The following is a 16,152-nucleotide window of genomic DNA, read 5'->3' as shown; positions in this document are numbered from 1 at the left end:
AAAAAGCGCATTGAGCTCTCTTTCTCTTTACTTTCATTGTTTTTTCTTGAGAGGAATTCTAGGTCTGAAAATGTGGGATAATCGCAGAAATGACCTTCTAAGGATGACAGGGACGATTTTTAAGAAAAGTCATGTCAAGATTTTTTTCACATGTCAAATTTTCGTTAGAGCTCGGTTTCGTCATTTTTACAGCGCCTTTTTTATTATTATACGCTCCCTATTTATTATTGCATATAAACAAAAATGTCACCCTCGGCAATAAGTTTTCCGCGAAGGGAGCAGATGGCCTGTAAGACCTTCTGTCCCCGCGGGGGAGCGCCTTAATCCCGGGAGGGGCCGATGAGGGGACTCCTAATTCAGTGAAGCTCGCCGATCCTCGACAGCCAGATGGAGCGACTATCGATTTTTTGCCAACCGATAAATTAGGCTTAGAAAATTTCGCTGCGCAGAAGAGCCGGAAGTCCGCCAAACATCATTTCATCATTATCTGACCACAAGATGCTACTGAATCAAAAAAATCCAACTTTATTTTTCTAAAACAAAAGAAAATCTCAATATTTCCTAATTTTTTATCTCATTGAAGGTCTATTTATTTATGAATTTTAACATCTTTTCATGCTCTCTGTCACCTTATTCTTCCGACTCACTCTCGTTAATGAGCTTTTTTTAAACGGAAAGATATCGTAATTTAAGCCTAAGAAGAAGCTCAAGCAGTTATTATTGACGACTTTGTGGTTGGTTTTAAATAGGGACGTGTTTATTATTTACAGCTTGATAAAGATAGGAGGAAGAAAAGAACGGATTGCGGGCTGGAATTTGGCAGTTTAGACGGGCGAAAGGCGGCGGCGGCGCGCGTTCATGAAGAAATTCGAAACTGTGGAGAGTTCAAGGTTCAGTTCTTCGGCCAACGCCATTTGGTGCTCCTTCGTTGGGCGATTGTTTGTCTGAGGGAAAAATAAGGAAAGGAAAAGAGTGATTTGAAATGTTACCTTGAAGACATTGTGGAGTACTCGTCTCTGCGAATCAGTGAAGATCCTTCTGATCTTCTTCGCTTTTTGTCTGGGCAAATTGAGATCCTTTTGCTGCTGTTTCATGCTCCCCGCCAGACGGGTTGCCTGTTGAAGCTCTGTAACTCGTTTCATTTCTGGCTGCTGCAACCACTGCTCCATCCGCCGAAACGTCTCTCGCCCTGCTTTCAATTTGTCCCACGGCTTCGGATTTCGCAAGAGATCGGATAAGGTGCCCTGGCTTCGGCCGAGAATCTTGTTCGCAAAGACGCTTTGTGGAATACTGTAGCGCTTCAGTTCGGAGAGAATGTCTTCTGCGACCTTTTTCGTGTCCATCGGAAGACCATTGGAGGACTGGGTGGAATGTTGGTGGTCGGGAGTGGAAGTTTGGAAAGTTGGTTGGGGAAGCATATCTAGAATTAGCTTTTATTAAAGCTTTTTTCAATCCTGACTGAGGTTTTCAACCAGGGCGGTATAATTTGCATTCTTGTAAATAGTCTTTTTTCCGAAGACTATTCATTTATTCTTATAAGATTAATCTCGACGCGAGATTAGTCTGTTTGAATAAAAAAGATTAATTCGGGAAATTTTCGAAATAGTTCCGAGATTATTTCAAATAATCTTGAAACGCGCGCTGTGATTGGTGGACCAATGGCCGACGGCGCGAGAGAAAAATGAAACTCAAACATGCTTGGAGCGCAGCTTGAAATTTTGTCCGCGCCGCCTCGCACTGCTCACAGCTCGCCAGCGCCACCAAAATTTTTCCCCCGAGCCACGCGACCCTCGCTAAAAAGATTAATCTCGAAACTAGTCCAGTCTTGACTAATCTCAGAATCTTTTTCCAAAGAAGATTAATCTCGCAAATTTTCGAGATTATTTACAAGAATGCAAATTATACCGCCCTGTTTTCAACACAGGTTTCTAAGCAATGAATCAATGCCAATGATGGAGAAGCCGCTTGCGGCTTCGGATCTTAAAAAATTGAGCCGCAAAAAAAGTGGCTTATTTTCTTTTTTCTACTTGAAGCCGCAAGCGGCTTCGCGATTTTTTGTAAGGGGCTTTTTGTTTAAATTTTACCTGTTGTAGGAGGGTTGATTGAGAGGGAAATCGGATAAGCATAGGAAGAGTTCGAATTCGACGAGTTCGAAAAGTCAGTTGGGATCTCTTCAAAAACAGTGTACGCTCCCTCGGGAATAGAAGTCGCAATGTAAGTTTGCGTCTGGGGAGTCTGGAGAAAGATCTTCGTTTGGTCGACATTATTGGAATTGGCATTCTCTGGGGGTGGAAGACTAGCGGCAAGGGTCAAGGGCGGCGAAGTTCGATTTTGCTCTTGACCGCTTTGAATTGTCGTTTCTGGCGTGTAAATTTGCCCGTAATCCGGAGTAAATGAGGCGTAAGTGTTTTGTACGGGGAAGGCGGTTACGTAATGGCTGTCGTAGGATTGAAAGGCTTCTTCCTTAATTTCTTGAAAGTCTGGAAGGTAGGAAGAAAAGTTCTCTGTTTTGATGGTGGAAGGCTCGAGTTGAGGCGGCTGGGTTGGAATATACGAAAGTTCGATCATTTTCGCTAAAAATAATCAATTTAGTAAATTCTATTTTCAGACTTGAATTTCGATAAGCTAATGCGCGGTTTGGCAAGGAAGTCTAGAAAAACTGATGAAAGAAAATTTCGATCATAAAAAAAGAAAGATTTTTCTCTCTGGAAAAAATTATTTTTTTTTCAACCTTCTTCTCTTATCGTTAATTTACCTGTAAGTTTGGCTTTTTAGTTGTTTTTCTTGGTGTTTTTTTTTCTTGTGAGAATTGATAGCTTGCTCGATCGATGAATTCTTTGGATTGTATGTAAGGGTGTCTAGGTTTTTATTTTTGGGTGGTCGCCTTAGGTGGAGCGAGGGGTACCCAGGGGAGCTGCACGGGCGCCATCAGCCGAGCGCGAAGACAGGAGGAGCACCCGCCGCACGAGCGATATCGATTGCAAAAAATGACAAGCCGAAGCAGGAAACCTCCCGAGAGGCCGTGAAATCCACACTCGACGGCTCAAACGGAGGCGACTTTTTCTTCCTTTCACTCATGAAATTGACCGCAGTTGGAAAGCAACCCCGTTAAATCAAACAAAAAAGGCAACGGATTATTATCAATCATAACTTGTCATCTTTCACTTAGCTGAGTTTATTTACGAAAGAAATAAAGGAATTTTCCGAAAATCTGAATTCAGCTTCGTGCATTTTTTTCGAGGAAAAGACATGAATCATGTCACATGATCAGACCGCTCAAGAAATAACAAGTCTAGAACATAAAAAACGAAAGACTACAAGAAAAGTTTTTATCAAAGAATATTACAATTTTGGAACCAATTATTTCTTGACAATGATTATTTTTATTAATGAACACTCCAATTCTTCTTACTCGGATACTTGCTGACTGATGATGTTAAAATCGGAAAATATTTTTAGTGGCTTCTTTATTTTACTTATTTCAATCTTACTCCCCCCAACTAAGCTAGAAAAATGGCCCGAAATTTAGTCTGGTAAGCCTATCTATTTCAAATAGACTATTTGGAAGTGCTTAAATCTAAAAGTAGAATAAATGTTCAACGTCTTGCCTCTTAACCCTTTTTTTGGGAGAGAAGCAATCGTGAGAATTCTGAGAGAGTTGTTACCCATGCTCAGAATTTCAGGGCAATCCATCGATAAAGCTCATTATGCGAAGATCAAGCTCAGTTTCGCTGATTTCGGAAAAGTACATGGCCACTTGACCAAAATCGATAAGGCAAGAGTTTGACCACGCGATCCATCTGCCTCACACCTGGCTTCCCCAAAATTTTGAGTTAACCTGCTTTTTGCATTTTATCATCTGGACTTTCACTTTTTCGTTGAGAATTTTTAATTCAAGTGAAGGCAAAAGAAAAACTTTATTTGTGAACATAATTATATTTCTTGAAATTCTGGCAGTTGAAAGTATTGTCGCCGTGAACTGAAGATTATCATTATTATCTAGACTAAAATTCCCCTATTTTTTGCTGTGTAGTTTGAAAATGTACCTGTTGCAAGTAAATAATGAACGCTTCCTTTTGCCGAATGTTCCGGCCTGATTTTTTCTCGAATATATCTGGCCAACTCGACCCAAGCGTAGAGAATCACACAGATGCAGACGAAAATATATCCTCCGATGATTATTACCTTTAAATTTTTGCATTGAGTCTTTCGCAATAAGTTTCACTTCCTTTGCTTTTTTTACCTGCAAAATTTTTGCGTACATTTTTGTTGTATCAAAATCATCAGTCATTTTTGCCAATTTTTTCTATCTTTTTGAAGTATTTCTCAAGTTTGGATGATTTGAGAGTTGACTTGAAGGAAAAAGAGAGCTGTTTGCAAATTGGCTGGATTAATTTTTGCTTTTTGCGAAAATTATCTGACCGCGCATTCTTTCCCTTCCAACGCTGCATTTAATTGATTCGACCTACGGTCCGTATTTTTATTCGATCTCTTTCCCATTTTCAGGGAATAAATTTTTCTCAGAAGGAGAAACAAAAAGTATTTTATTTGTCCCAAACAACGAGTTGATTTTTCGAATATTTTGTTTTTTAAATAAAAGAGAAACTAATTTCAGAAAACATTTTTGCATAGATTTTGCAGTTTTCTTCAACAACTCTTCTTTCGCCGGGATTTAACGCCATTAAAGCTCCAGAGCCCTACGGAAGGAGGACTTGAAACGCATTCGTTGTCAGAGTTCCATCCCGATGTTGACCAGAACATGTGGTAATTTTCGTTAAATACTCCGACAGCATCAGCATGAGCCTTTGCAAACCTAGCGTCGCATTCGCAGAGAGTCCGAGCACAAGTACCCTCCGAATCAGTGCATTCTTGTGCTCTCAAGGCGAAGCTCAGGAAGCTTCGGAAGTTGTAATATTCCAGTTCAGGTTTACATAATTCACCGTAGATGTCACTAGCACATTTGAGACAGTCTTTGTATGCTTTGCAAGACAAGTCAAGAGCATCAACTGGAAGTCCATTCGTCGGATGGCTAAATCCATCATCAGCTATTCGTGGGCTAAAATCCTTGTCTTTCATAAAATCAAATCTTTACGAAAAGACATCTTTCGTTTTCCTGTAGCCCTTTTCCTGTAAAAATACAATGACAACCGTATACCCAGGTTTTTCTCGAATCAAAAGAAGGATTATAAAAACGCATCCAGGTTTTGAGATTCTCTACATGAGATTGAGCACCCACAGCGGTTGTCATCATCACTACAATGTTAAGCAACATTTACGATTTTTGTTCAGAAAATTTGCTCGAAAAAAAACAAATAATGAAGGAATGTAGAAAAGTCGGTAAAAACTGTTTTTAAATCCAAAAAAAGAGGGCGCGCGGGGTCTCCCACTCTTGCGAGTGATCACGATAAGTCATCAATAAGATCAATATTTAGAAATGAACAAAGACACGTAAATATTGAAGGACGAATAAAATTAACGAATTAAAATAAGGCTATCGGAACAGTTTCTCATGAGCTCTGGCTTCATTTGAACTCTGGCTGAGGAAAACGGTAAAAGTGAGAATTGGGAATACCGGACCGGTATTACCGGCTCGCTCGTAAACCTTTGTGGATCCTGAGTTAATGTCTTGAAAGATCGTTTATGAATCTTGCAATAAATTTTTTGGCTTTCTTCTCCAAAATAACCCAAAATGGTCAGAAATGCTCATATGAACTGCCCTTTCTGAGATCCGTGGTCATTAGCTGCCAAACAAGCGACAAGTTGAAGGCCGAGTTACTTCAGTAATCCCTAGATTATCAGCAGAAAGATTGTTTAAAATTTGACAAGAGTTTATTGACGTTAGTTAAGTCAGAAATATACGTTTTTGTCAAGTAGGTTCTTAAAGTTCATGCTTGGTTTAGCCCCAATGATAATTTTCCGACATCAATTGCCTTATAAATCAGATAAAAAGATTATTTTTGTGAATATATATTTTGTACAATCATTTGAAAAATAGAACAGTTTATGAATCTGACAAGTATGCTGGAAAGTCTCTGCTATTTGAATCTGGTTTAGTTGAAGCCGGCCTGGGAGTAGACTTCGTAAACTTTTCTAAGCGAGGAGATGTAGGCGGCGGTTCTGACATCGAGGCCAAGGTTGAATTCCTTAAAAAGTAAATTGATGGGTGTCCGCACTTTTAGTTCTAGAGTCAACTCGAGTTCACGCCCAATTTCGACACTCGCGCGCTAAGCTCGCTAAATTTATCGAGTGCAAATGCGTTTCCAACTGGACTCTTTGTGAAGCACTAGAATCGAAAAGAATGACTCACATCGGCAGTTTCCATGATTTTAAGACCAGCTCTTTTCATGGTGAAGGCGAGGCCAGAGTGGACGATGTCCTTTTCAGAAGCGCCGTGGATGGATTTCTTAAATAAAAGTGAGAAAAGCGACATTTATAAGGGTCAACCTCGAGTTCTTCACTGGCATTGATGGGGATGTTTTGGCCGGCAGCGGCGAGGGACTGGGCAACGGAGCCTGAAATAAGATTAAAATTAAAAACTTCTCTTTTGAAATTTACCAAGGATAGCTCTGTTCTGGTCCTCAGTAAACTGCCAGGTGAGTCGACCGTAAGAGACGTGGTTGAGGTTCTTGAGCCATTCGAAGTAGGAGACGGTGACACCACCAGCGTTGAGGTAGAGATCGGGGATGACGAGCTGGTTGTTCTTGACGAGGATTTCGTGTCCCTTGGGAGTGATGGGTCCGTTGGCACCTTCGGAGAGGATCTTGGCTTTGATTTTGTGGGCGTTGTCAGCAGTGATGACCTAGACAAGGGTTGGAAAAAGTGTATGAAAAGAGCAAGTACCTTCTCCTTAGCGCAAACACCGAGGATATCGCACTCGGCCTCAATAAGAGGACCTTCAGTCTCAGCATTCCAAGCTCGGGCCCCGGGATAGCCAACGATGGAACCGCCGTTCTTAAGCTTGTAGTCTTCGAGGTCGAGAATGTCGATGCCGTTCTCGTTGAAAAGATCACCGTTGTACTCGGAGATACCAATGCACTTGGCTCCCTAGAATCAAGCGTAATGAAAATCGAACGGAATGTGAGTCAAAATTACCTTTCGAGCGAAGTATCGGGCAGAGTGGAAGCCAACATTTCCGAATCCCTGCATGACGAAAGTCTTGCCTTCCCATCCAGTAGTAAGGCCAATCATGTCGCAGTATTTCTATGAAAATGTTAGATTCAATGGGTTTCTGGATATCAACCTGGTTGTTGATGAAAAGATCGGTTCCATGGAAAACACCTCGTCCGGTGGCAGAAACTCGACCATGGACACCACCCTGGGAGATGGGCTTGCCAGTGACGCAGGCAGGGGCGTTGAGGTCAGTTGGGTTCAATCGCTGGTACTCGTTGGCCATCCAGGCCATTTCTCGCTCACCAGTGTACATGTCTGGGGCAGGGACGTCGACGGCGGGTCCGAGGAAACCGTGCTTGTTCAATTGCTGAGCAAAGGCTCGGGTGATTCGCTCCAACTCGGCAACGGAGTAAGCCTTCGAGTCGAGAGTGATACCGGCTTTTCCACCACCGAAGGGAACGTCGCAAGCGGCGCACTTCCAGGTCATAAGAGCGGCGAGAGCCTTGACCTCGTCCATGTCGACGTCGGGGGCGTATCGCATGCCACCCTTGGTGGGGAGTCGGTGGTGAGAGTGTTGAGCTCGGTAGCCAGAGAAGACCTTGTGGGAACCGTCGTCCATTCGAACTCGGAAGTTGGTCTCGATGATGGACTTGCAGGGAAGCATGAAGTCGAAGATGCCTTCGATGGTCTGAAAAAAAAGATAAAACCTAATTGACCTTTGCGGCTTTTACCTTCTTTTTCTGGTCAACAGTTCGTTCCATGGCCTTGACCTGGTCCTCCCGCATCTGGAGATCATGACCGATCTTGAGCTCATTCTGCTTGAGAAGCTCCTTCTCGAGAATATCAGCGGAGGACTGAGTAAAGTCCAAAACCATGGCGTAGAACTTGGGGTTATCAGCGGCCAAGACCTTGGGCGAGGCAGAGAGAGCCCGCTTGATCGTATTCGAAAGTGACATCTTTTTAAAAATGTCTAAAAAGGAATTTCTCTGAAAAGTTTTCTTAGGCTCTTGTCGCCTGGAGTTGCTCAAGGCGAGTGAGAAAGGATTTGGCTGACCAAACTCCCAAAAAATTGTTTTTGGAGGAGACCAAAAATGGGTGGGGTGTTTTTGTGTGGCACAGTGTCTCTTTTTTCTTCTTGTGTGAAAGAAATATCTCTTGAAGAAAAATGGCGCGATCGACAAAATCTCCCGCTTCAATAAATTTAAATCGTGAACTTTAAAAATTAGTACAAAAGCGTTTTCAGAATCATTTTTCTAACTCAGAATCGGGATGAAAGCAAAAAATGCGGCGCGAATTTTAGACAAAGGAAATTTTATAAAAACATAATTACGCAACAAAAAATGATATATAAACAAAAGAGGATGAATAAAAAAGCACGTGATTTATTCATTTTACGAAATGGTATTTTGACGCATAATTTTCTTCGCTACATTTGGCGCTTTTGCTTCAAGAATTTCTCGCGATGTTTTGCTAAAATTTCATTTATGGCTGAGAGAATATATTTTTACTTTTTGAGCTGCCTGCATCCCGAAATTCGTTGATGAGTTCCAGCAAAATCTGTGGAGTGGCGGCGAATTTCTAGGGGACAACTTGGCTCCTCATCATCAGAGTATTCTTCGTTGTCTTCTTCTGCGATAAAGAAAATCTTTGAGAGGCTTCATAAACTGGTACAGGAAACGATTCATACATAAATCATCAGTTTTTTTCTATTTTTGATTATAAGCCTAACCATTTAACTTCATATCAAAATTTATTTAATTGAATATAAAGATTTCCTATGGCTTTCAAGAGGGATAAGCTTTCCCTTTTCGATTTCCTTTCCGGAGCCCTTCCGGAGATGAGCTGTCATCAGTTCCCAGTGAGGTCTTGCTTGAAATTTTTGAAGTAATGGACCTGGCACGATTAAGCCAACGATTGTTGTTCGTGTCAATCAGCGAGTAATTCAAAATTCCCCGCTGAATCTTCTTTTCCACCTAAATTCAAATGATTTTAATCATGAAAACTTCTCCCAACCTTTTTGTTTCCAGAGCTCGCTTCTTTTTTGATAAATGATTCCAATTGAACAAAGTTGCTGACTTTTCCGACCATGAGATTGTACATTTTCTTCGCAAAGGAAAGTTCCTCTACTGCTTTTGCAGTCTCTTTGGTAACACACTGGGCCCAGGTACCAATATGTTCTCTTGCGAGTCCAATGATGCTGTGATTTTCGATCAAGTCCAAAATTCCAACGCCGGTTTTGATGCTTTCTTGCTTGTTCTTTGCATTGATTTCTACTCCATCGAGGATAACCAAGGCTACTTGGCGCAAGTCACGACGATGTTCGCGAAAAGAAGATTCCATGAGGCCGTTGAGAATTTCTCGCTCGACTTGGCCAGATAATGTGCTTGGCTGGCGATCGCGGGTTCGTTAAAAATTTTCATGATATTGAGTATTGATGCTTGAACCCTTGCCTTGTCTGATAAATCGTAAAGAGCGGAAATGATCGTTGTGTCGACAGAAAATCTTGCTGCGAGTCGGTAGAAAGCTTTAAGGATCGGAAGATAAATGGATGTTGTCTTCGTTGATTTCAGAAAAAGTGTCCAGAGAACTTGCGAAAAACTTATCTGAAATCATTTCTGTGAGTAGAAAGACCGAGCTGAACTCAAGTCAAGCTCCTTCATTGGATCATTTTTGGTGCTATTTGTACAGACAAGTACAAGCTCTGTAAGAGGCATTCCAGTGTAGCACTCAAATTTTGAAGCAACAGCCGCCATTTTTACGTAATACCGGTTTTCCAGGAAGCTTTTGTCGTCAGAAGAAAGCTCTTTTCAAGTCAAAATCAAGGCAAAGATAAGAAAGGAATTATTTTCCGTTTTTTATTGTCTTTTCCTGGATGTAATTAATATCTGACATGAAGGAAAGCTTTCGAAATTTTCGAAGAGCATTTCTAAGCTTTGTCATATCGAGCCCAGCGAACATAAAATACGATCCTTATTCAGCTTCAATTTTACAATTTTTATTATTGCGAATACCTGGATTCTTCTGAAGCATGCATTTGATGAGGGTCTTTCCGACCCCCTCATCACCACCGATGACAATGACAAATGCATTTCTCTCTTTCATACGTCTTTTTAATTAGGCATCGGCTTGCCTTCTGATTTGCAAAAGCTTGACTTTTCTAGAGTAGTTGTAAGAACTTGGAGAGGAGCCAAGGTTGTTATTTTATTCTGATCCGTCGGGGTCAACCACTAACTTCGCACTTTCAGGCCCTATCTTCAAACCCTATGCGAATAAATTCTTTCGTTCAGATTTGTCATTTGTTCCATTCTAAACTGCCGTGAAACTTCTAATTGAAAATTTTGTTGGCCAGATATTTGTTTGTAAACTTTTCTGTCAATCAAACCAAGGCTCATGCTCCGTATCACCTCGTTTCCATCCTCATTCTTCGCCATTTCGCCTTTTGAATTGATAAAATTCAGGATGAAACGCTTACTTTTTCTTTTTAGGAAACGGCTTTTAACAAAAAAAGAGAAATTGTTTTTAGAATTTTTAAGCCGAAATAAGTCTTGTTTTATCGCAACTAGCAGCTGTCGACTATTATCAAAACTGGTACCCAGAGATCACCCAAAAGTCCCAAGTTGACCAATCTGGTGGAAATTCAACACTAGTCGGATCTGTTGCTCGAGCCCTTGGGAACGGAAGAATCTGCTGGACCTGCGACACCGACGCTGGATACACGGCTTGTCTGGCGGACACGATTCAGAATGGAGATGCACTCCGACATGGAGCCTCGTACTGTCAGGAAAATGGATCAAAATATTTGTAATTTGTTTGATTTTCATGATTTTTGATCCGAAAAAAGGGTGAGGACTATTTTTGCTTCATCAGTGAGCGGCGAATCATCCGACACGACGAGAACGACTTCAACTTCGAGTACGGCGCTCCTTGGTCCGCTGATGAAGCCAGGCATCATCAAGAACGACTCAACGGCTTCCCAGCCAATTCAGATGGCGCGATCAAAGTAACAATGGGTTGTCAGCAACCCCTAAGCTGTCTAAGACAGCAATGGCAAAACTACCAAATTGTTATGGGCAAATCTTTCTATCACGGGTACAATGCAACACTGGTAGATGAAGCGTATGTTCCAGCAGGATCTCAGACGGAAGTCAGAAGCGGACTTTGCCGCCACTACCGGGCGTGGCAGGATTATGCTAGCGGAATACCGAGCGGTTCAATTAGCGATTCCTGGCGAAGATTTTCGTGGATGGAAGAAGATACGCAAAGTGGAAATGGAAAATCGTCGCAAAATGGTTGGGGAGATCGGCGATTTGGGTCAATTGAACGATGGCAACACCGAGGCAAGGGAACTGAGAGTGTTTGCTACTATTGCTGCGATCCGTATTTGGACTACAATGCTAAAGGATGCAATCACGTTGCAGCAACGGCGTTCAAAAGTGCGGTTGGATCTTCAGGAACAGAGTTGTCATTTTGAACGGCAGAGCTTGTCTATAACTGATTCAAATTACTCAACGTTGCCTTTTTAATGACAACTCTGCACAGGACTACTCAATGGATCACCGGTTGAAGGTAATATCTTCTTAGCGCAACCAAGCAATTCAAAATCTTCTGTTTGGTCTGGACCAAGTCAGTACCACGGTGCATTCCGAAATCCTCACACTCAAGTTGCCAAAGAAAGTCTTACATAAACTGTCATTTACTGTACTCCACGGAGAAAGAGACTTGTCTTGGTAACAAGCGCAGTTTTTTTCATTTCAAGAACAATTATAAACTGTCTCAAGAAAATAAATTTAAAAAAGGAATGCGCTTTTTTCTAACTAAAGAAGGAAGTTCCAAAATTATTGAGCAAATAAACACGCTTTTATTTCGCTCAGAATGATTTTTCCTGAGGATAAGAAATATGCTGAGAATAGTATTCCTTCTTTTGATAAATACGCTTTCATCAGAAAATGTCGCTATTTGTAGCGAAAATTTTTCCTGTGAAAATTTTTGCGAGAGTGATGGATTTGGTTTCCGAGTGCGAGAGCGTGGACGTATTTGCAAAGAGAAAGCAAATGCTGAATTCAAGGGATGTGTTGAAAATTGCTCCTCGAAAGAATGTAGTGACAAATGCAGGTAGGGGGTTCATCAACAGGAGGGCTTATTTTCATGACAGTTTTTGACGAAAAACTTCCTTCAGCTCTGAATTGAAAATTGCTGTTGGAGAATGCAGTTGTACAAAGCTTGATAATCAAAGCACACCGAGCCTCGATTCGTAAGAAGAATAACTGCTTTTTGAACCGATTTCAATAATTTTAAGACTGAGACCCGAAATCGAGAGGATTATTCGAGAGCGATTGGCTGAGAATAACGCCGCATTTAAGACAAGAATAAATAATTTGGTCTTACAACTTAGAATAAGTACCATAAATACTTAAAGTAGATAAATAAAATTATTAATAAAAATTCAGGTAGAAGAAAATACAGAGATCTGGAAAAAACTTCCTCGGCAAGAATCGGGCTTATACATAAGTTTTTACATAAATTATAAAAAATGAAAGTCTTATTTATGTTTCGAAGTTCCAATCGAACATTAAGATTTGAGCTCTTAGATAGAGAAAGTGAAATGGAACAGTTAAAATCAACTCAAAATGCAGCCAAGCTTCAATGTGATGCGAAAATTTCTCAGCTAAGACAAGCAAAATCAGAAGCAGAAAGAATGTTCGAAACTTGTGTTGCTCAAATTAATAAAGCTGATGCAACTACCACCACAATTACAACAACCACCACATCAACGACAACAACTACTTCGACATCAGATTCTTCTGACTCTTCTGATTCTTCCGACTCTTCTGAGTCTTCAGATTACTGGGACCCGGAACTTGCAATGGACATATTTTCTGCATTGACTGATTTTGTCAATCGAAATAAATTTTGAAGAAGTTTCGAGTATATTATTGGTGTAACTCAATAGATAAATAAAATAATATTTTACAGGTTGATTGTTTTTGGCAGTTGCATTTTTCTGTATATAAGCAGTTTGCTGTTTTTCAAAGTTTACAAGGTTCGTACATGTTGACTGTACAAATTATTTTCTTATAGATACGGTTTTGATGGCTTGAGGCGGTTGATTCTGCATATGAATTGTTGTTTTTTTTCTAGAATTATGTCCCTAGAAGACGCCAATTTGTGACGTCGAATTTGTCTCGATTTTCCACGGATCGTTGGAGCTGGACATTCAGGGACCAGCTTGAGACTACTGATCGGATGAATACTGTACTTCTGTTGCAGGGCTTAATATTCTTGGTCGAAATGATAAGTTAATGATTATCTTTTTGCGACAAAATATTCGTCAGTAAAATTCAAGTGCCCGGTCCTGTAAACAACTTCTTGTTCCAAAAGAGAGAGTAAATCCAACCAGTCTCTGTTCACAACATCGCAGTTTTGATAAAAATGGTCGAAAAAAGTTTGCAGATGGCGAGACCATAAGACCTGAAACTTTGCAGAAATTTTGTATTTAAAATTTCCTAATAAGTTGAATTTAACAAACTACAAATCATCTGTAGGCAACAAGCAGGGAAAGTCCGGTGTCAATACATACATATTGTATTTTAATAATTGTATTAATTAATACCTTTATTGATGAATTTTGTTCAAGCCATAATTTTATCTTCTCGATCATATCTTCTTCTGCGAGCGGCGTAGCAATATATACAATTTTCGACCTAAAAACGACCCTTTTTGAATAGAAAACAATCAATTCTTACCTTGTTGCTCCCTTTTCTCCAAGATATTGGACGATTTTGGCGACTCCTCTAGCAAGAATGCTCGGGTCAGCTCTTGCGCTGTGAATCTGTTGACATTTTTGTCCCATGAAGCCTTGAACGCCATCCTACAATATGAGCATTCAAGAAGCAAGCTGGTGACCTTACCTTGCAATTGATAGTCATCCAATCATCGAGGTCGTATCTCCAGTGGATTCCAATAAAATCCCCTTGTCGAATTACTTCGTCGATAAACATCGTTGCGACGTCCTTAACAAACTCAATTTAACAACCCCTTTTCATGTTATTAAATAACTACCTTGATGTAAGGAGGCCGAGGAGTGGCATTAATCACATCCTCCATCAAGCTCCTCATTTCTGGCGTGAGCTTATCTCCCTGCGCCTTGAGAACGATCGGATCGAAATTGAAGTTTTTGAACGGAAAAACTAGCGCGGCGCATCTTTCGTTCGAAAAATACATCTTTTTCAAGTCCTCTGTCGAGCTTTTCTGCGTTTTTTAACAAAGAACATAAGAAAAGAAAATGATCTTCATGATGAAAATTTGTTGACAAAACGCTCCTTGGGAGTTGAATTGCCCTTTTATCAGCAAGAGCTGTTTGAGGAGGAAGAGACGGGGAATGAAGCAGCTCGCAATTGGCACCCTGGTTCTTTTTGAAATCTTCCCACGTGTGGTATTTCAGCAGATGGATCTAGAATAGAAATACTATCATTGAAGAAAATAAGGATCGAACCTGAGTGTAGTATTCAAACGAGAAAAGTCGCTCGAACATATTCGGCTGGCAGCTCAACTGTCTGGTCAAAAACGCATTTCCAAACCACGTTCCGCATTTTTGCCTCAACTCATCAAGTCGGACAATTTTCACAAGATGTCTCAACGCTCGTTCGTCGATTCTATGAGTCGCTTCAACCAGGTCTGAGAAAGGCGTGTTCTCTGCGACGAGAGATGCATGTTTGTGGAAAGGAGGAAGGGCGAGAGTTCTATTGAGCTTAATCGCTAGAATGATCGATTCTCGAAGGCCGTGGATTTGATTATTCGGGCCATAGTAAAGCACTGGCATGAGAAATCTCCACGGATGGCTTTCGTATTTCGGCTGAATATTCTCGCTCCAGTCATGCCCGTCCAAATTGGGACACTCATGCGACTGAACCTTCGAGGACTCTGGAAACTGCATGTTATCAAAATCCAGCCCTGGTCGGAAATCATCATCCTGGTTTGTGTTTGTCTCATCCAGGTCATTTTCCGGATCAGCTCCGAGTTCTCGAAATTGGGACATTTTAATCGGCGATGGATCCAGCAGATTTCTCTCTGTCATTGAGTTGAGTATATTTGCTGCATTTCCAGAGCCGATTTGGCCATATTGAGGGGGGTTTTGAACCTGTTGCTGTTGCTGCTGCTGCTGGAACTGCTGTTGTTGGTATTGAAGCTGTTTTTCGTAATCGGATTGTTGATTGTTCAGATTTAGATCTTGCCCCGTCTGTTGTGATTTGAGAAGAAGCTCTTGAACGACAGGTTGAAGTTTGCTCGGGTCGATTTGGGTGTCCGTTTTCGCCGGAGCCGCTTTTCCATGGATGATAATTCCGTCTGAGCCAACGTAATTCGTCGCAGCGCCCGGACTGCTGTCTTTGAAATAGCTAAAGAAGCCTTCTATTGCTTCCCCGGAGATAACAAGGTTGAGGATACCGAAGAGCGTGAGTAAGGGGACAACGAGATTCAGCATCCAACGGATAAAATCGGGATGCTCACGCTTTTTCTGTGTTTTTCTTATAAATTTTCATGAAAATTCATTTTCTTAAAATTTTTGAGTGAAAAATTAAAGAAATTTTTAAATTAAAATAAAAAAAATTATTTAATTTTTTGGTCCGAAATGCTCAAAATTATTCTTGCAGACATAAAAAAAATTCCAAAAATGTAGATTTTCAAAAAATTTTTAGTCAAATTTCGCGCATAAAATACTTAAATCAGGTTTCGGCTTAATTTTTAGAATAAAAAACACATTCCTTCTTTTTCTTCGTCTTTTTAGGCATCATCATTATATAATTTTTCGGCATTTTCTTTATTAAATTATCTTCTGATTACTAAAATTATTCTCTTATCAACTCATTATTAAAAAAATTGTGAGATTTGGGTGTATTTTGGGCTTTTGAAATCGAATGTTTTGTACTTGCGCTAGGAGGGACGAGGCTCGCCGCGGGCAACGATACCGGCGCAGGTTTGGCGCAGACTTCTTATCAAAACTAGAGAGAAGAGGAGAGGAACAAGCACCTGGATTTTCTTAACGAG

General features: G+C 40.8%; 3 protein-coding genes and 1 long non-coding RNA gene across 5 annotated transcripts; 1 reads left to right on the top strand and 3 right to left on the bottom strand.

The window, feature by feature from the left end:
• Positions 1-743: 743 nt before the first annotated feature.
• Positions 744-2,855, bottom strand: LOC145697432 (homeobox protein cut-like 1). Its single transcript, XM_081774635.1, has 4 exons — positions 2,756-2,855; positions 2,085-2,573; positions 990-1,420; positions 744-944 (listed from the first exon to the last, which is right to left on the bottom strand). The coding sequence occupies exons 2-4, from the start codon at positions 2,566-2,568 to the stop codon at positions 825-827; spliced, it is 1,035 nt and encodes a 344-aa protein (XP_081630761.1). The 5' UTR covers positions 2,569-2,573; positions 2,756-2,855; the 3' UTR covers positions 744-824.
• A 3,131-nt stretch (positions 2,856-5,986) lies between these two features.
• On the bottom strand, positions 5,987-8,129 carry LOC145699547 (glutamate dehydrogenase, mitochondrial-like). The gene is made up of 8 exons (XM_081776814.1): positions 7,842-8,129; positions 7,241-7,798; positions 7,093-7,200; positions 6,841-7,044; positions 6,556-6,799; positions 6,445-6,512; positions 6,308-6,403; positions 5,987-6,143 (listed from the first exon to the last, which is right to left on the bottom strand). The coding sequence occupies exons 1-8, from the start codon at positions 8,064-8,066 to the stop codon at positions 6,051-6,053; spliced, it is 1,596 nt and encodes a 531-aa protein (XP_081632940.1). The 5' UTR covers positions 8,067-8,129; the 3' UTR covers positions 5,987-6,050.
• A 3,920-nt stretch (positions 8,130-12,049) lies between these two features.
• LOC145700218 (uncharacterized) lies at positions 12,050-12,517 on the top strand. Its single transcript, XR_014134173.1, has 3 exons — positions 12,050-12,222; positions 12,287-12,361; positions 12,407-12,517. It is a non-coding gene; the product is annotated as an uncharacterized LOC145700218 (long non-coding RNA).
• Positions 12,518-13,024: 507 nt separating this feature from the next.
• On the bottom strand, positions 13,025-16,004 carry LOC145697042 (uncharacterized). 2 transcript variants are annotated; one of them, XM_081774177.1, is made up of 6 exons: positions 14,170-14,401; positions 14,019-14,120; positions 13,854-13,978; positions 13,721-13,811; positions 13,474-13,578; positions 13,025-13,379 (listed from the first exon to the last, which is right to left on the bottom strand). In XM_081774177.1, exons 1-6 carry the CDS (start codon positions 14,329-14,331, stop codon positions 13,251-13,253), a joined length of 714 nt encoding a protein of 237 aa, XP_081630303.1. In that variant the 5' UTR covers positions 14,332-14,401; the 3' UTR covers positions 13,025-13,250. The 2 variants fall into 2 exon arrangements, 1 of the variants encoding a protein (XP_081630303.1); XR_014133847.1 differs by lacking the exons at positions 13,025-13,379; positions 13,474-13,578; positions 13,721-13,811; positions 13,854-13,978 and adding exons at positions 14,603-15,610; positions 15,864-16,004 and having other exon boundaries at positions 14,170-14,560.
• Between the last annotated feature and the right edge of the window lie 148 nt (positions 16,005-16,152).

This window comes from Oikopleura dioica, chromosome 2, assembly GCF_907165135.1.
Source record: "Oikopleura dioica chromosome 2, OKI2018_I68_1.0, whole genome shotgun sequence".
NCBI classification, from domain to species: domain Eukaryota; kingdom Metazoa; phylum Chordata; class Appendicularia; order Copelata; family Oikopleuridae; genus Oikopleura; species Oikopleura dioica.
The sequence above is the reverse complement of the archived record's forward strand: the minus strand, read 5'-3'. Positions and strand labels throughout refer to the sequence as shown.